Source organism: Littorina saxatilis, linkage group LG2 (genome assembly GCF_037325665.1).
Source record: "Littorina saxatilis isolate snail1 linkage group LG2, US_GU_Lsax_2.0, whole genome shotgun sequence".
Taxonomy (NCBI): Eukaryota; Metazoa; Mollusca; class Gastropoda; order Littorinimorpha; family Littorinidae; genus Littorina; species Littorina saxatilis.
Window position 1 is genome coordinate 15,585,471 of NC_090246.1, and position 19,963 is coordinate 15,605,433.

The window sequence follows — 19,963 nt, forward strand, 5'->3', positions numbered from 1 at the left end:
GGGGGGGGGGGGGGGGCAATATGACGCACGTTTTCATCACTAGTGATTGCCGCGTGGTATTGGGATGGCGCAATATCATTTCATCGTAATTAGTTGTGCTGTGCTGTCGTCATTGGCCCCTTGTCGTACCGTTTACTTCTCTGGGCAAAAGAAGAGAAAACAGGGTCATAAACCCACATCAACTCAGCGAAAGACTAACACACATTGATACACACACACATCAAATGCAGGCCGAGAGACCGACCAAGCGATGAGAGAGAGAGAGAGAGAGAGAGAGAGAGAGAGAGAGAGAGAGAGAGAGAGAGAGAGAGAGAGAGAGAGAGAGAGAGAGAGAGAGAGAGAGACACACACACACACACACACACACACACACAGACAAACACACGCACGCACCCTCCAACACACACACACACACACACCGTGCACACACCCACCCACACACACACCCACACACTGACGCTACAGCAGTTTTCGAGGCTTTTTTGGGGGGTGTAACAAATGGTCAAAACTGTATCTCCGGTGTAGATTAATGCATGTTGCTCACTGATTCAGAAGACTAATAAATGACTATAAAGTAAGCTCATATGTAAAGTTTTTAGCAAAATATGTCCTAAAGTGCAATGCATTGATAGACACCGAAGATACGGGTTTTTTATTTTGTTTTTGTAACACACTGTTCGCGCCATGCAGTTTGGCAATGTTGTGGCTAATGAACTCATGTTGGCAGGGTCCCTGCCATGATAAAGAAGCATTGCAGACAAAAGATAACCTCTGCTTGCACCCTTTCTACTTATTTAGGACACATATAATGTACTGGTCTTAACACCATCACACCTTTTATGTAGCCGCATAATTATAGACGTTGAGTATCAAAACGTCAAGTATGTTCGAAATACTTATCATGTCATTGTACACTGAGCACAAAAAGTTAAGGATATTTTTTTTTTAGTGGTATAGCCCAGATATTAACAACAGTAGTTTTTGCCAAGTTTCAAATACATTCTTGCATGGGTTCAAAAGTTATAGCATCATGACTTTGAAGAAATGAAAAGTAAAATTTCACTCCACTGCGCTGTTCTATTTTTAGACGATGACGTCGAAAACTAATATCAAGGTGGCTGAGTGGTCGGGACACACACTTTAAATTATTGCACAAAGCTCAGCGAATGAAACTTGTTTTCCTTAGTAAAGATATGCTATTACTAGGTGTGTTGTTTTTGAATATGTCTTTGGCACGGTGTTATGGTGTGCAAGCGCGTGAGTTTATGCATCTCATCTGTCTGTCTGTGACTACATGTGTGTTTGTACATGTGCATGACAAAAAAATAATCCGAAGAGCTCCAAATAATTATACTTTTTGAGTTTGTGTGACTGTTCCCGTAGCTTGATGTTAACGATTTACGAATTAAGGGACGACCACAAAATCGTTCTCTCTGTGTCATAACGGACAAATAACGGTTCTCTGTATAGTAGGCCGTTATGACCTCGGGACGATGCTCATACAGACTCTTAAAAACCTGGCGATGTCCATCTCCATAGCTCAATTTCGTAGCATTCCAACTGTCTAATTCGTCACAGCAAATGCCAGATTGTGACTTGCCGTTATCAAGACGACGATGAGAAAAATCCAGTGTTGCCTCCATCTGACGTCATATTTGTGGAATCACAATATGACGTCATGTCTGCATTCTTCTGTCTTTTTGATTGTTTGTCTTCTTTACTTCTTTTTTATACAGCACAGCTGTGTTCAAAACACGTGAACAGTTCTTTTTCTGCAAATGCTACTGAGCAAGTTGTTCGCATCATCCGTGAAGGATAATACGCATCTTATCGGAGAACGCGAAACAAAATTATAGAAAGTGTCCTTAAAAACAAGTTCTGCGAAAGACACCAGGGACAGTATTTTTTACCTCTTTTCAAACGATCATAACTTTTGAACCCGTAAAAGAATGTTTTTGAAACTTGGTACATGTGTAATGGCACCATTCTTTGCAAAGTATACAAAGTTGCGTGCATGTCATATTTGTTTCGGGGACGTTACAAACGTTTACAATTTTTTAACGGAAAACCATTACAACGTCCCTTCTCGGGTTCTGTTTGCTCCAAGTACTGGAACGTACACAGATAAGGGTCTTTGTCGACGTTCTGTGAAATTTGGAGAGGCTGCTGTTTGTAGTGTTAGATGTATTGCATATCAACTGCAGCTACCCAGCAAAAGCACCATACAAACCCAGGATTTTGTTTCCGTTTTCCAGGATTGTGGTCGCTCTCTTTTACACGCTAGATCAGCCTAACTGCGCGGCGGATGTGAACGAAATGTGTATGAACTGTTAGGTAAGACACCAAGTAAACTTTTTAATGTAAAAAATGTAAAATATCATCAAGTTTAAGTCACCGTTTTGACGGTTGAAAGTGAATCATGCCGTAAAAAAACGCCATTTTTTAGGGTAGGCGTGGTCACGGACCTGTGACGTCATACCCAAACATTGCTCTGATCCAGGAAACACATTTTTGAGCAGAAAAAAAGACTGATCTTGAAATACACATATCGTTCTGACCCAAACACTGCTGTTTAACATCTGGACTATACCACTGAAAAATATCCTTAACTTTTTGTGTTTATATAATTATATGACATATCGTGAGCGATCGTGAAATCAACTGTCATTCCCGTTTAAACAAGTCGGTTCACCATTTTAGATCTGGCAGGCATGGGAATTCCAAAATAGAAAAAAACTCTGAAAAAAGGCCGAGGCCGAGGGGCCGCCTAGGCCCTGGCAGGGTAGAGGGGCAGGGCCGAGTTGGGGGAACCAGGGGGGCGAACCCCCCCCCCCGGAAGGAAAACGAATTTTAGCATTTTAGACCAATATTTTGATAGTTCTCGTGTAAGCAAATAATGTATTGAGAGACAATAGTATACATTTAATTTGATTAACCTTTTTTTTGCGGCGGACAATTTTTTTATTTTCGCTGAAACGTAATTTCCTTTTCGCGGAAATCCGCCATTTCGCGGACAATTCCCATGCCTGTGCAAGCTTTGACATGAAACAAGAAGGGCAAAGCCCATACGACTCACATGCTTGACCTTGACCTTTACATGACCTTGACCTTCAGCTAAACCTAGCAATGACATCATACACTAAGAACTGCTTTACACATTTTCCCTACCAAAATACATGTGACCTTCCAAGGTCATGCAACACAAAGCTGTTAATTCAAGACATAGGAAGTACAATGGTGCTTATTGGCTCTTTCTACCATGAGATATGGTCACTTTTAGTGGTTCACTACCTTATTTTGGTCACATTTCATAAGGGTCAAAGTGACCTTGACCTTGATCATATGTGACCAAATGTGTCTCATGATGAAAGCATAACATGTGCCCCACATCATTTTTAAGTTTGAAACAGTTATCTTCCATAGTTCAGGGTCAAGGTCACTTCAAAATATGTATACAATCCAACTTTGAAGAGCTCCTGAGACCTTGACCTTGAAGCAAGGTAAACCAAACTGGTATCAAAAGATGGGGCTTACTTTGCCCTATATATCATATATAGGTGAGGTATTAAATCTCAAAAACTTCAGAGAAAATGGGAAAAATGTGAAAAATAGCTGTTTTTTAGACAACATTTATGGCCCCTGCGACCTTGACCTTGAAGCAAGGTCAAGATGCTATGTATGTTTTTTGGGGCCTTGTCATCATACACCATCTTGCCAAATTTGGTACTGATAGACTGAATAGTGTCCAAGAAATATCCAACGTTACAGTTTTCCGGACGGCCGGACGGACGGGGGGGGGGGGGGGGACGACGGACCGACGGACGACTCGGGTGAGTACATAGACTCACTTTTGCTTCGCATGTGAGTCAATAAAACCATACATCCACTTGAACACATACACAATTAGCATCCTGAGTGCCTCCTGTGCAGAGAGAGAATATTTTGATCAATTAATTTCATGGATTACTAATATAGTCCGTTAGGAAATTTATTCTTTAAAAATCGCACTCTCCACAGAAAACACCCTGGTTGCTGAATGTCGGTATGTGTCTGAGGTGACGGATGTGATCTTATCCAATGTATATAAGCCTATACGCCTGTGCAGACCTGAGATATTGAGCTGAACTGTTTATACAGAAGCTAGGAGACAGACTGGACAATACGCGAAACGAGAACGGAGCACGGACACCAACCCTTAGCCTAGCTGTCATTAATTGGACAAAGTCGACTACGCGAAGTATGCTGGGCGAAGCTGGCCGCCCGGAGCTTTACAGGACCAAGCATTGGAAAAAGTGAGTTCAGCTCACAACGGCGGGGATTTTGAAGATTTTTTTGAGATTTTTTACCTAAAATGACCCCCCCACCCCCCCCCCCCCCCCCCCCCCAAAGAAGATTGAGCAACTAAATTATGCGATAGTCCATAGTCCGTATCGGCACATTACTTCTTCTGACTTGCCTTCCGCCTTCGGAACGAAATCCAGCCATTCCCACTTCCAGGAATACCTGGATTCTTTGTCACTGAATGGCTGACCACGTTCAACAATGTCGCTTCGAAACCGGCACGGTTGGCCTAGTGGTAAGGCGTCCGCCCCGTGATCGGGAGGTCGTGGGTTCGAACCCCGGCCGGGTCATACCTAAGACTTTAAAATTGGCAATCTAGTGGCTGCTCCGCCTGGCGTCTGGCATTATGGGGTTAGTGCTAGGACGGGTTGGTCCGGTGTCAGAATAATGTGACTGGGTGAGACATGAAGCCTGTGCTGCGACTTCTGTCTTGTGTGTGGCGCACGTTAAATGTCAAAGCAGCACCGCCCTGATATGGCCCTTCGTGGTCGGCTGGGCGTTAAGCAAACAAACAAACAAACCAACAAAATGTCGCTTCGAGACATTATTTCAAGTCTAGAGCCACAAAACACCGGCACAAAGCATACTCGCGCGATGCCAGAGGAAGTGCGTGCTTAAGCAAACTGTCAAACCGATTGAGAATTGAACCGAACGTCGCACAAAACGAAAGCTGGGACTGTTTGGGTTTACCGTTTGGGAATAACAGGTTTTTGCATTTCGGCGTACACCAAATCGAGTTCCGCGTACTGGAGATGTTATTTCGGCGTAAAGTAAGCCGAACGGCTTCTGGCAATGCCAGGCCCTGGCTTTAGCAATGAGTTTTCGGTAAACAGACTTCGCGAAGTCGACTTTGGGCTTAATTAAGAACCGCCTTGTAAACAGTCACTTGAGCTCGAAGCATTGGTCGAACAGTAAACGTTTCCTCTGGCTCGATGCAATAGAGTGTACGATGGGAGTCGTTGGCAAAAATGCAGGGAATGAAAGAAGAAGGGAGAAAACTTCAGAATCACTTTCACTCATCTTCGTACAAGCGTCAGGCAAACTTACTTCCCTTTATTTAGTTTTGGCGAAGTTCTGCCCCGTTTAAAAAAAAAAGGTGGGAACCTTACGGCAGTCCTTGACCGAGTCCGAAGTTGACTTGGCGAAGATTTCGCAACGTCTTTTTTTCATCGAAAATTCAGTGCCAGAGCTTCGCGAAGTCAACTTCGCCAAATTATTATCAGGCTTTAGTGGTCTTTACAGACAGGTTAGACTATACCTTGGTCGCCCGGATGTATCTTGGAGGTGCTGCTCCTGCGACGCTCGCTGGTGCTGCTGCCAGATTTCTTAGGGTTGGTCACACTTGACTTCTTCTTGGTGGGCACGTTGGTACTCGACTTCTTCTTGGGGGGCTTCTTCCTGCATAACGCCCGGGTGGAAAATTTAAGGTAGAGATAAACTGACTAAGCTGTGACGTATGGCTGTCGCAGTTTTCAATTGCTTCGTGCGTCTTTGTATTTTGACCAGTACTCTTGTACCGTTGTGTACTGACCTGAAACCTGTCCGTAACTGAGCGAAGTCGACCACGCGAAGTATAAGGCTCACTGTGTATAATTAGATCAAACACGTAATATTCGCTAATGAATAAAGTAATTTGTTTGTTTGTTTCCGATTAAGGTACATATTGTGACTAACTGGAACCTAGCAGTGAGGAGAGTATCACCGCAACAGTTGGTCTACATCCTTATGTACCCGTGAACGTATGTTTGGTTTTGATTATATGATAAAGAAAGTAGATATCAGCAAAATACTTGCGCTTCTCACTTTCCAAAATATCTACTTCCTCTAGCAAACACGTACACGGGTACCTAATGATGGAGACCAACGGTTGCGGTGAAACTCTCTTCACTGCAAGGTTCAAATAAGTCACATAGCATGTGCCGTAATCGGAAAAAAATCTAATTACTTCATTCATTAGAGACTTTCACGTGTTTGATCCAGTTTTACACAGTGAGCCTTATATCAAAGAAAAGTGCAGAGTCGTAGGAGCACGACCGTACCCACATCAAGAGTACTGGTCAAGAAACAAAGACGTACGAAGCAATTGGAAATAACCTATAACTAGCCCTCGAGATTTACAAAATATGTAACAAATTGTCTTCTTTTCGTGGAAGTTGATAAATTCACTTATTTTCACTCTGTTTTTGATAAGCTTCTTTAGTTTCCTGGTGTGCTTCAAATAATGCTCTCATCAACCCGAAACAAATACATCTAGAGCATATTTCAATTAGTCTGAATTGTACACAAAGTTGTATCATGTTATTTTGAAGTATAGGGGGCTTTTTACAGTGATTCGTGAAGGCCGCTTCACTGGTCCATATTAGGCGCCCAGGCTCCTAATATGAACCATTTGTGATTTTTTCTGTATTTAATTTTTGCTGAATGTCTATCAAAGTTATTCCACTCTAATTAGGCCTAACGGTTAACCTAAGAGAGAAGAACTACCAAACACAAAATGAAACTTCTTCGCAAGAAAACAAGCTAGTTATCAGCTTGAAACAAAGAGTGGTCCATATTAGGAGCCCTTCCCCTACACTGCAGTGCCGTCCCGACCCCTCCCCTAGCCCATCCAACGCCTTCCAAACGACCTACACTGCAGTGCCGTCCTCACCCCTCCCCTAGCCCATCCAACGCCTTCCAAACGACTTACACTGCAGTGCCGTCCCCACCCCTCCCCTAGCCCATCCAACGCCTTCCAAACGACTTACACTGCAGTGCCGTCCCCACCCCTCCCCCAGCCCATCCGACGCCTTCCAAACGACTTACACTGCAGTGCCGTCAGCCTCGACGGTGCCATCCCAAACGCGCTCCTCACTGGGCGTGTTCCCCAGGGGCGCGTCGTTGCTCACTTCGCCCTTGCCATCCGCCGTGATGCCGTGCGCAGTGGACACCGGGGAGGAGACAGTCAATGTCATCTCCATCAGGTGGTCCACTTTTATCGAGCCCAATCGTTCCAGCTCCACCTTTCTGATCCCATCGTCGTCGTATCTCTGCCCACAGCAAGCGGTTTGTCATGCATTTGGAAATTCCGATCCTAAAAAACCATCTCGGTTTTTAAAAGGATCCGACATCGATCAATGCACAGCGTAGTGACGATTGTGAACAAGTTCCGTAACTCTTATCTTCCGGGCCTTACCTCCCCCTGTTTTCATGATCCCCTAAAACAAAATTTTTAATGAGTTGCCCTCGTGTCCTTCGTCTTTTTCTTTCGCTCCTGTGTCATTAAGACGTCAAACCTACAATAACGTCACGGAACACGTAAAAGAAAGTCCATATTTCTGGTCCAAGACGACGTTAAACACCAAATAAAGAAAGAATGGTCCAAGACGTTCCACCTATTACAAGTCTCGGTTACTATGCTTGCCAAGAATCTTTCATTCTTTGTGCGTGGTTGTGAGTGCGTGTTCGTTTCTGTGTTTGCAGGTGTGTGTGTGTGTGTGTGTGTGTGTGTGTGTGTGTGTGTGTGTGTGTGTGTTTGTGTGTAGCGTGTCTGTATGTGTGTGTGAGTATGCGTGTGTGTGTATATAATCATGTGTGTGATTGTGGGTGTCTGTATAATTACATGTGATGAGCGTATCTTTTATGACCCAAAATAAATAATTAGGAACTGACTGTTCAAGCAAATTGCTGTAAAGGTTTTCGAAAAAACCCGGGTACAGCTAATCTGATGTGTAAAGCTGGTTGCTGTTTATGTGTGTACGTTTGTGTGGTGGGTATGATTACAATAGGCTCCGAAACGACCGCATCGATTTTGACGGGAATTGCAGAGTATGTTCGTTGCGGTTCGAGGCGAGTCATAGGGTACTTTTGTTTCTCTCTCTCTCTCCAGGGGTCGACACTAACTTATTTGGCCTGGGGCCACACTGGCCCCAGAGATGGAAATTGCTGGGGCGGAAAACAAAAATCTGGGGCCCACTCTCAGTATTCACGTGCGGCAATGCATTGTCTGTTTTTCTTCATCGTACTGAAGCCAGGGAAATTCTTTCAACCATTTGACATTGAAATTACGACAGCGCTTCGCGCTTTTGGCTGCATCGGTCTCCTTTTTTCGTTTCTCTCCACCCTGTTCTTCATCTTCATTTCCATGTCTTTTTACACCAGGGATGTGTCGCCACATTTTGCGTTTGGCATTTGAAGGCGATACTTATCTCTCACGCTAAAGAGCGCAATCTGGGAGTTATTTTCCTTGCGGCATTGTCCTTCGACGATTTCAATGGTTTTTTTTCTTGACTGCGGCATTGATCGTAACGCAAATTTCAGTGACGACTTTGACTGGCGATTTTTAGTGATTGGCTCTGGCATTAGAATTTTCGGTTTGTCATTGTTGGAATTTATCCTGGGGCGGAGTGGGCCCCAAGCTTCGGCAATGTTTGGGGCGGAACACAAAACTCTGGGGCGTTCCGCCCCCCGCCCCCGCTAGTGTCGAACCCTGCTCTCTCTCTCTCTCTCTCTCTCTGTCTCTCTCTCTGTCTCTCTGCTTCTTTCTCTCTCTCTCTCCCCCCCTCTCTCTTTCTCTCTCCCTCTCCTTCTTTCTCTCTCTCTCCCCTCTCTCTCGCTCTCTCAGTCTCTCTCTCACAAACACACGACATGTATTACTGACCCCCCCCCTCCCCACACCCCGTTGAAATGAACCTTGTGTGTTTAATCAATAAAATGTCTTACGTCTCTCTGTCCCTGTCTCTGTCTCTCTCTTTCTCTCTCTCTCTGTGTCTCTGTCTATCTCTCTCTGTCTCTCTGCTTCTTTCTCTCTCTTTCTCTCCCCCTCTCTCTTTCTCTCTCCCTCTCTCTCTCCTTCTTTCTCTCTCTCTCCCCTCTCTCTCTCAGTCCCTCTCTCACAAACACACGGCATGTATTTACTGACCCCCCTCCCTCCCCACACCCCGTTGAAATGAACCTTGTGTGTTTAATCAATAAAATGTCTTACGTCTCTCTCTCTCTCTCTTTCTCTCTCCCTCTCTCTCCTTCTTTCTCTCTCTCTCCCCTCTCTCTCTCTCTCTCTCTCATTCTCTCTCTCACAAACACACGGCATGTATTTACTGACCCCCCCTCCCTCCCCACACCCCGTTGAAATGAACCTTGTGTGTTTAATCAATAAAATGTCTTACGTCTTACGTCTCTCTCTCTCTCTCTCTCTCTCTCATTGTCTCTCTCTCTCCTTATGTAATTCCTTAAATGCACATTGTGTTGCATTCCATACAATGTATTTCTGTATTTTATATGATTGAATTTATATTGTTAATGTGCGTCTGTCTTTATGTGTTGTATAAAGGACAGGTTGGAAGAATAGGCTTTGCATAAAACCTTTATCCTTTTGTAATACAGTTCTGAGTCTGAGTCTGAGTCTCTCTCTCTCTCTCTCTGCTTCTTTCTCTCTCTCCCCCTCTCTCTTTCTCTCTCCCTCTCTCTCTCCTTCTTTCTCTCTCTCTCCCCCCTCTCTCTCTCTCTCCCCTCTCTCTCTCTCTCAGTCTCTCTCTCTCACAAACACACGGCATGTATTTCCTGACCCCCCCTCCCTCCCCACACCCCGTTGAAATGAACCTTTAGATTTTCGTGTACTATTTGGCTAGCCAATTGGAAGGAGGCAAGATGTCACGAGAGAGAGAGAGAGAGAGAGAGAGAGAGAGAGAGAGAGAGAGAGAGAGAGAGAGAGAGAGAGAGAGAGAGAGAGAGAGAGAGAGAGAGAGAGAGAGAGAGAGAGAGAGAGAGAGAGACGTACCCCCTCATGATTCACTCCGAATCTCAGTATTTTTCGGTACTTTTCAGGCAGCCACCTGAAGGGGGGAATGATGTCAAAAATAGGACAGATCAAACGAGGATCCAACTTTTCAGGGTTCTGAAGTCCTGGAATACAAAACAAGAAAAACAAATGCTTTATACGACTCCCCTTCGTCATATCGCATTACAGTGCCCCCCCCCCCCCCCCATTAGAAAACATTCTCAATTAAGACCCCCCCCCCCCCCCCCCCCTAGTTGATTTCCTCCTTTTGTAGACCCTGTTTTTGTTGTTGATATATACTTAGTTCTGAACCTCATCCAAACTAAGGTCATGTCGGGAGATCATCAAACCCTAGAGAGCAATAATTGCTCATACGATTCGCCTTCGTCATGTTCCATTAAAGTGGACCCCCCACCCCTTTAAGACAACCCCCACCCCCTCCCACCCGTATGAAGACTCCCTCCCTCCGTATTGTGTTTGAGTGTATACGTGCGTTCTTCTCTCTCTATCTGTTTGCGTCTCTGTCTCTATGTCTCTCACTCATTCTTTCTCTCTGTGTGTGTGTGTGTGTGTGTGTGTGTGTGTGTGTGTGTGTGTGTGTGTGTGTGTGTGTGTGTGTGTGTGTGTGTGTGTGTGTGTGTCTCTCTCTCTCCCTCTCTCACTCAATATTTCTTTCTGTCTCTCCCTCTCTCTCGCTCTGTGTGTCTCTATATATGTGTCGCTCAGTGTGTGTGTGTGTGTGTGTGTGTGTGTGTGTGTGTGTGTGTGTGTGTGTGTGTGTGTGTGTGTGTGTGTGTGTGTGTGTGTATGTCTCTCTGTCTCTCTCTCCCTCAATCTTTCTCTCTCAGTCTCTGTCTCTCCCTCTCTCTCGCTCTGTGTGTCAGGTGCTCACATCCACGTCGGACATCAGACATTACCTTCTATTCAGACTTGGTCGTGTGACAGACGTTTTCTTCCACACGAGATTACGTTGATTGTCTAACGAAGCCGTCAGGCTGAGTTAGACATCAGCTAATCGAGTGTGGAAGAACACTCTGTCACACGCTTTCCTTCTTTGCCACTACTAAAGCAAACGTGTGCAAGATTGTATGTTACACGCTTTGGAGCATGTGCAAGAACGGATTCAAACTCGAAATCGTCCCTCCAAAAGCCCCAAAATGCACACACGACTTTTATTTCTCCTGCTGTTGTCGTGTCTTCTCTTTACAAGTTCTTCAACGCTGAGAATACTGAAAACGGCATCCCAGACTATAGTACTGTTTCCATACGCGAGTTTAGCTTCCCTTGGAAAGTGGCTCGCTCAGGAGGCCTGTTAGTCTGAAACTAGAAGGACAGAGTTCTGAACATAGATGACAAAGACCCCGGAAAGAACAAACATTTCGCGGATGCAGACACAGAAAGACGTCATGAAGAATGCGATGCTTCAAAAGATACAGACTGTGACGATGACTGTGACGTCATTCACATATACCGAGACGTCATTCATAGTTGTTCGTTCACTTTCGTCAAAAAGTAGATCTCTCCACAATGGCTGCTCCTGTGTTTAGGTTTATCAAGCGTGAGTACGCAAAACGTGTTTGTTCTCTCCTCTGTTGAAGCTGTGAGACATAATCGCCATTACGAGCTAGTCGTGTGACAGAGAGTGTTCTTGCACACTCGACTGCTGCTGTTTCACTCCGGCAAAAGCCGTCGTGAAACATCTACAGTCTCGTGTGCAAGAAAACTCTCTGTCACACGACTAGCTCGTAATAGCGGGTACTGTCACACGACCAAGTCGGAATAGCATTTATGTCTCACAGCTTCAACAGAGGAGAGCACAAACACGTTTTGCGTACTCAAGCTTGACAAACCTAAACACAGGAGCAGCCATTGTGGAGAGATCTACTTTTTGACGGAAGTGAACGAACAACTATGAATGACGTCTCGGTATATGTGAATGACGTCACAGTCATCGTCACAGTCTGTATCTTTTGAAGCATCGCATTCTTCATGACGTCTTTATGTGTCTGCATCCGCGAAATGTTTGTTCTTTTCGGGGTCTTTGTCATCTATGTTCAGAACTCTGTCCTTCTAGTTTCAGACTAACAGTAACAGGCCTCCTGAGCGAGCCACTTTCCAAGGGCATCTAAACTCGCGTATGGAAACTGTACTGTCGTCTGGGATGCCGTTTTCAGTATTCTCAGCGTTGAAGAATTTGTAAAGAGAAGAAACGACAACAGCAGGAAAAATAAAAGTCGTGTGTGCATTTTGGGGCTTTTGGAGGGACGATTTCAAGTTTGAATCCGTTCTTGCACATGCTCCAAAGCGTGTAACATACAATCTTGCACACGTTTGCTTTAGTACCGGTAGTGGCAAAGAAGGAAAGCGTGTGACATACACGGATATTGTTTTTCCAAAATTAATGTCCTATACATTTTTCATGCAAGAGGACATATGTGTTTTTGTCACAAAGTGGTCATTGTCCATTTATGCTTTCATTTGATCCGGACATTGTCAGTACTTTCCAATTTACAGTAGTTTGATTTGCTATTTTATCGATGTTTTGCGAAGCGATATGTCTCTCTTAATTAGCAGACGAAACTTGGGGAGACGTTATGTGCTTTTTATAGAGAAGAGCTTCCAAGGTTCGCAACTCTGAATGCTCCAAGCCAGTTGACAGTTGCCTCCCTTCGCGGTATTTTTTCCGAAAAAAAAATATTCAAGTTTAATCAAAGTTTTGTTGCGCAAAAAAAGTCCTATTGATTTATTTTTGTTCAGGACAAATGTCCTATCACCTTTGCATTGTCCAGGACATTTTTCCTATGCCACCTCTTATGGATGTGAGCCCCTGGTGTGTGTGTGTGTGTGTGTGTGTGTGTGTGTGTGTGTGTGTGTGTGTGTGTGTGTGTGTGTGTATGTGTGTGTGTGTGTGTCTCTCTCTCTCTCTGTCTGTCTCTCTCTCTCTCTTTGCTTTCTCTCTCTCTCTCTTTCTCTCTGTCTCTCTTTCTCTCTCTCTATGTCTCTCCTTGTTTTCTCTCTCTGTCTGTCTCTCTCTCTCTCTTTGCTTTCTCTCTCTCTCTCTTTCTCTCTGTCTCTCTTTCTCTCTCTCTCTGTCTCTCCTTGTTTTCTCTCTCTGTCTCTGTCTCTGTTTGCTTTCTCTCTCTCTGTTTCTCTGTCTCTCTCTCTCTCTCTTTTTCTCTCGGTCTCTTTCTCTGTCTCTCTCTATTTGCCTTCTCTCTCTCTCTCTATTTGCTTTCTCTCTCTCTCTCTTTGCTTTCTCTGTCTCTCTCTGTCTCTGTCTTATCTTTCTCTCTGTGTGTCCACACGTACCAGTAGCAGCACTGACCGCCATGCCCACAATGGCGATCCAGATGACGACGATGGTCCCATACCACAAATAGGACACATTAAAGAAGTCCGACACCTTCCTGTCAACACAAAATGCTTTCCACTTTGGTATACACTTCAACCTGATTTTCAACACCTCCTCAGATTTTACAAAATGAAGTCTTGAAAAGGAGAATACAGAATACAGAATACAGAATCTTTAATTGCCAAAGGTTGAGAATTTGTGATGACATTGCGGTTAAGAAACATTTCAATCCAGCCATATACATCATCACACGCATCATTTATACAAACTCATCAACAAAATTAATTTAAAAACAACACTGGACAGCATAAGTATAAAAATACATTAACTAAAACTAGCAGTATACACTCAAGCTTCCTCGCCTCAAGTCACACACACACACACATACACACACACACACACACACACACACCCACACACACACACACACACACACACACACACACACACACACACACACACACATACACACAGGGTTTCGGGTAGCGTTTGCTGTACAGAATTCTGTACATGATTTGCATCCCTATCTTTTCAAACTCGTAGCCCCGGAAAGTCATAAATAGACCACAGCTTTAAGCAAAACATAAATTGGGCGCACTGGAAAACCTCTGTAAACATATTTGTTTTGAAAACTTACGCTTTTGCCGCTTTCTTGACAGCTAGCGTTACGTTGAAGCCACAGCCGAATGTGGAAACAGGAGAGTGTGGAGGGTTCGGAGCAGGTTTGTGAATGAAATTTCCCATGCCAATGGAGAATATGAACATCATACTGGTCAGCACACCCACAATCGCTCCCTGGAAACGATACACACAAGATAAACGAGTATTTACTGTGCGTAAAATACAAACCATGCATGGACACTTGACAAAGCTATTTCCGAACCACCTTACCCCTGCCCTGCCTGAACCACCTTACCCCTTAGAAGACGCCCTTCGTTACCCCGGCCCCTGCCTGAAACACCTTACCCCTGCCTGAACCACCTTACCCCTGCCTGAACCACCTTACCCCTGCCTGAAACACCTTACCCCTGCCTGAACCACCTTACCCCTGCCTGAAACACCTTACCCCTGCCTGAACCACCTTACCCCTGCCTGAAACACCTTACCCCTGCCTGAACCACCTTACCCCTGCCCTGCCTGAACCACCTTACCCCTGCCTGAACCACCTTACCCCTGCCTGAACCACCTTACCCCTGTCTGAACCACCTTACCCCTGCCCTGCCTGAACCACCTTACCCCTTAGAAGACGCCCTTCGTTACCCCGGCCCCTGCCTGAACCACCTTACCCCTGCCCTGCCTGAACCACCTTACCCCTTAGAAGACGCCCTTCGTTACCCCGGCCCCTGCCTGAACCACCTAACCCCTGCCCTGCCTGAACCACCTTACCCCTTAGAAGACGCCCTTCGTTACCCCGGCCCCTGCCTGAACCACCTTACCCCTGCCCTGCCTGAACCACCTTACCCCTTAGAAGACGCCCTTCGTTACCCCGGCCCCTGCCTGAACCACCTTACCCCTGCCTGAAACACCTTACCCCTGCCTGAACCACCTTACCCCTGCCTGAACCACCTTACCCCTGCCTGAACCACCTTACCCCTGCCTGAACCACCTTACCCCTGCCTGAACCACCTTACCCCTGCCTGAAACACCTTACCCCTGCCTGAACCACCTTACCCCTGCCTGAAACACCTTACCCCTGCCCTGCCTGAACCACCTTACCCCTGCCTGAACCACCTTACCCCTGCCTGAACCACCTTACCCCTGCCTGTAACACCTTACCCCTGCCTGAACCACCTTACCCCTGCCCTGCCTGAACCACCTTACCCCTGCCTGAACCACCTTACCCCTGCCTGAAACACCTTACCCCTGCCTGAACCACCTTACCCCTGCCTGAAACACCTTACCCCTGCCTGAACCACCTTACCCCTGCCTGAAACACCTTACCCTTGCCTGAAACACCTTACCCCTGCCCTGCCTGAACCACCTTACCCCTGCCTGAACCACCTTACCCCTGCCTGAACCACCTTACCCCTGCCTGAAACACCTTACCCCTGCCTGAACCACCTTACCCCTGCCCTGCCTGAACCACCTTACCCCTGCCTGAACGACCTTACCCCTGCCCTGCCTGAACCATCTTACCCCTGCCTGAACCACCTTACCCCTGCCCTGCCTGAACCACCTTACCCCTGCCTGAACCACCTTACCCCTGCCTGAAACACCTTACCCCTGCCTGAACCACCTTACCCCTGCCTGAACCACCTTACCCCTGCCCTGCCTGAACCACCTTACCACTGCCTGAACCACCTTACCCCTGCCCTGCCTGAACCACCTTACCCCTGCCTGAACCACCTTCCCCCTGCCTGAAACACCTTACCCCTGCCTGAACCACCTTACCCCTGCCTGAACCACCTTACCCCTGCCTGAAACACCTTACCCCTGCTTGAACCACCTTACCCCTGCCTGAACCACCTTACCCCTGCCTGAACCACCTTACCCCTTAGAAGACGCCCTTTCTTGTAAGACCCTAAACCCCCGATAAGACATTTTCAAGACCCTGTTTTCAAAGATATTCTGTTCATAACCTCTGTAAGTTTACCCCAGTTATAAGACCTGATTTTCTCAGGGTTCTGTGGGTCTTAAAAGGAGGATTCCACTACCTATGACCCAATCGCCCCCCCCCCCCCCCCCTGTATCAATCCATTTAGTTATTCAACCCTAAGAATATTTCACATATTCAAACTTGTACAACCCCCAACCTCCTCACCACCACCATCACAAGCCTGACATACTCAACATCCACCACATTTTGAAAAAGATATCTTTATATTTTAATTTTTAACAAGAATCATGACAATTGCTAATTTTCTTGACTAAAAAATTAATTGAGTTTTGGCTAGCCCAGACAAAATATGTAATACTCAAGACACTTGCGTGACCTCATTTCTGACAAGACTTAAAAAAACACCCACTCAGCTTTGACGAATCAAACAATGACATCACGGCCAGATGACATCAAGACTTATTTTCTTGATAGCAAAGTGTACGTTTCAGGGGTGATAATCTTCTCCAGCAAACATTTTCATGCTGTGAGTGTGTGTGTGTGTGTGTGTGTGTGTGTGTGTGTGTGTGTGTGTGTGTGTGTGTGTGTGTGTGTGTGTGTTTGTGTGTGTGTGAGAGAGAGAGAGAGAGAGAGAGAGAGAGAGAGAGAGAGAGAGAGAGAGAGAGAGAGAGAGAGAGAGAGAGAGAGAGAGAGAGAGAGAGAGAGAGAGAGAGGTCTGAAGTCTGAAGTCTGAATGTTTTAATGAGTAGGCCTTGGGCCCTTTTCATGGAGATGAGCACATCTCAAGCACCAGCATACAAATGCACATAGTAAACAAAAACAAGAACATCCTACTAGTATCGCCCTGTTTCGTTTACGGATTATGGATTACGAATGGAAAGCGCCTTCATGACAAATGTAGAAAAACGTAGCAATAGCGGCTTACTTGTGTTTGAAAACAGCATGGTTAATTTAAACAATGATGGGATTCTTGTGTATTTTCGTGAGATATAATATTCTCTTAACTAGGGCATACTAAAACAAAGTGGACTTCATCTTCAACACTGCCACAACAAAATGGACAAGATAAATCAGCGGAGGTTGCATTTAAATTAAAGCGAAATCGATGCACTTTCAGAGGAGATACTCCCAATCTAAGTCGAATCAGAAGATTTCTAGCTTTAATGTTTCAAATCACTTAAATAGTTGGATAATGTTAGGGTTGATTTGGAGGTTCTGTACAGAGAGAAACGTTCACTTCCTTGTACATTTTCAAGCCAGGTTTGCTTATAGGATGAAATAAGTGTTTCTTTAAATGCTGTGAGGAACGCCCTCTCATCGCTAAAACCTTGGTTTTCCCATACTTCATCAAAACCGTACATGTACAGAGTGTAACAGATCGAGGAGGCCTATGTTTTCTTATTTTGTTCATGGAGATATTTCAGCATTTTATACGCCTTGCTCGGAAGGCGATGATGTGGCATCCTCAATATACGTAGCCAAAAACGAATGCATTTGACAAAGCTGTTTATAAACAAGGGGTACCTTCCCGTTTCTCCATAAACCATAGCATTTGGTGTTCTCATACTCGTATTCAAAAAAACGTTTAAGTGCGAATAAATGAACTCTCTCTAGGTGTATGGTCTGCTTCAACCCCCCAAACTTCGGCACCATATGACAGCATCGGTTGAATCTGTGCGTCGAAAAGCTTGAAAAAAATTGCTGGAGATCTCTCACCAAGTTGCCATAAACATTTTAAAATACCAATGACTCCCTTTTTCCCTTTTGGCGTTTTGCAGCAAAATCATTAAGAGTGTGAGAGAAGGACAGGCGCGTAGACAACCATACTCCTAAATACTTATACATGTTCAAAAGGCTCATAGGATGTCCACCATACACCCATCTTTCTCGCAAGGCCAAGTGACCACCGTTCCGAAAAACAACAATATTAGATTTGTCTAAATTAACTTCAAGTCCTAGACGTCTAGACGAATCCCACAGAATGTTTAACTGATTCTGGAGCCCACATACAGAATCTGAAATAAGAATAATATCATCTGCAAACATCAGAATGAGTATTTCCAAAAAGTCTGGAATAAGTTCAATACCATGTTTTCCCTTCTGGACAATATCATTAGCTTGCTCATTAATTAGTAGAGAAAACAAAACTGGACTACAAATTTCTCCCTGTTTTAAACCCCTTGGGCACATAAAGGAGTCCGAAAAATCACTTCCTGATCGCACTTTTGCTTTTACCACGTCATACATACAGCTGAGCGCCTGGTACATCTTTCCTTTAACTCCATTTTTCTTCAAAGTTTTCCACAACGTAGTTCTTACAACTGAATCAAAAGCTTTACGAAAGTCAATAAAAGCAACATACAACTTCTTGTGTGTCAATAACTGCTTCTGTACCAAAGCTTGTAGTGTAAAAATATGATCAACGGTACTATAGCCTCTGCGAAAACCAGCTTGACTCTCATTTAATATTTCATGTTTTTCGATCCAATTCGTCAATCTGTTGTTCAAAATGTAGCTATACAATTTGCTGCATATACATAATAATGAAATACCTCTGTAATTATCAGGATTATTCTTATCACCTTTCTTGTGAAGGGGATGAATTATGGCTTCCGTCCATACATCAGGGTAAAGTCCTGAGGTAAACAATGTATTGAAATATTTTGTAAGAAACGGCACAACAGCTGTGGCGGAACTCTTGAAGAACTCCCCAATTAAATAATCGGGTCCTGCAGCTTTAGAGAGAGAGAGAGAGAGAGAGAGAGAGAGAGAGAGAGAGAGAGAGAGAGAGAGAGAGAGAGAGAGAGAGAGAGAGAGAGAGAGAGAGAGAGAGAGAGTCATTCCCAGCGTGTCAGGCACTTCAACCACTGACTACGGGAATATCGGTCCCAACGTCCCCATTCCAAGCATTACCGCCAACTTATTCAGTGTTTATTGTATCGGGGAACATCACGCCAGGCGGTTAAAAACAAGTCAACCACTAATTTGTGTGGGGGAACACCAAGGGAACATCACGCCAAGCTTTATGGCAAACTCAACCAATGGTTTGTGTGAAAATTATGGCAAGTGCCAAAAGTTTTTAGCAAATCACCTTTTTCTTTGCGCAGGAAACATGATGCCAAGCGTCGGGCAACTCACTTTTTCATTTGCATGAGGGCACAACATTCCAAGCGTGAAGGCTCCTAGACTGGGACCCGACAGCATACCATACAAGGCAAGCGCAGCCTGCAACAGTCAGATTCGGTGAGCTGTGATGGGTTATTCTCCAGAGATTTGTACCATTTTGTGACAAACAATTTTTGTCCTTTAAATGATCATAACGCTTATTAAATGGCAACTAGAATGTATTCTCTGTACATTTGACAGTGATACTCCAGTTAGATAGTAATAATAATAATAATAATAATAATAATAATAATAAGAACATTTATATAGCGCTAAATCAAAAACTTTCGTTAAAAAGGCTTGCTCTAAGCGCTTGACATCTAAACTAAAACGTCATTCACACTCTTTACAATGATGTACAAGAACTTCATGTCACACTCTTTCATTCAGTATAGCACCATTCACACAGTTGTTATTCTGTACAAGACAATAAGTTAGTCTAACATTTAGAATGTTCATAAGATGAAAACAAGAAAAAACCAGACTGATTAAAACAACTGCTTAGTGCTAACAAAGCATGAATCTTAATGATAACGTAATACATGTTTCACTGTTAAGACCATAAAAAAAACCTATGTGCTAAAATAACTTCATAGTGATACAGAGATAGCAAAACAAAACAACCTGTTCTGGATAGAGAAATGATTTTATTTTCTTCTCGAATGTAAAAGTTGCCAAGTTGTGCCTATTCTGAATTTTTGTAGATTTTATAAATGGTACCTGACGTTATTGTCATGTCGATTGGGGGGGGGGGGGGGGGGGGGGGGGGGGGGGGGGGGGGGGGGGGGGGGGT

At 44.7% G+C, this 19,963-nt stretch overlaps 1 protein-coding gene across 1 annotated transcript in view; it reads right to left on the bottom strand.

Annotated features, from left to right (window-relative positions):
- Positions 1-19,963, bottom strand: part of LOC138952123 (sodium-coupled monocarboxylate transporter 2-like) — a gene marked incomplete in the record, with an annotated part of 49,145 nt that continues 29,182 nt past the window's right edge. The window contains 7 exon segments of the mRNA XM_070323720.1: positions 1-140; positions 5,600-5,739; positions 7,147-7,370; positions 10,097-10,221; positions 13,406-13,503; positions 14,086-14,243; positions 19,144-19,230. Of these exon segments, the coding sequence (XP_070179821.1) occupies positions 133-140; positions 5,600-5,739; positions 7,147-7,370; positions 10,097-10,221; positions 13,406-13,503; positions 14,086-14,243; positions 19,144-19,230 (840 nt within the window).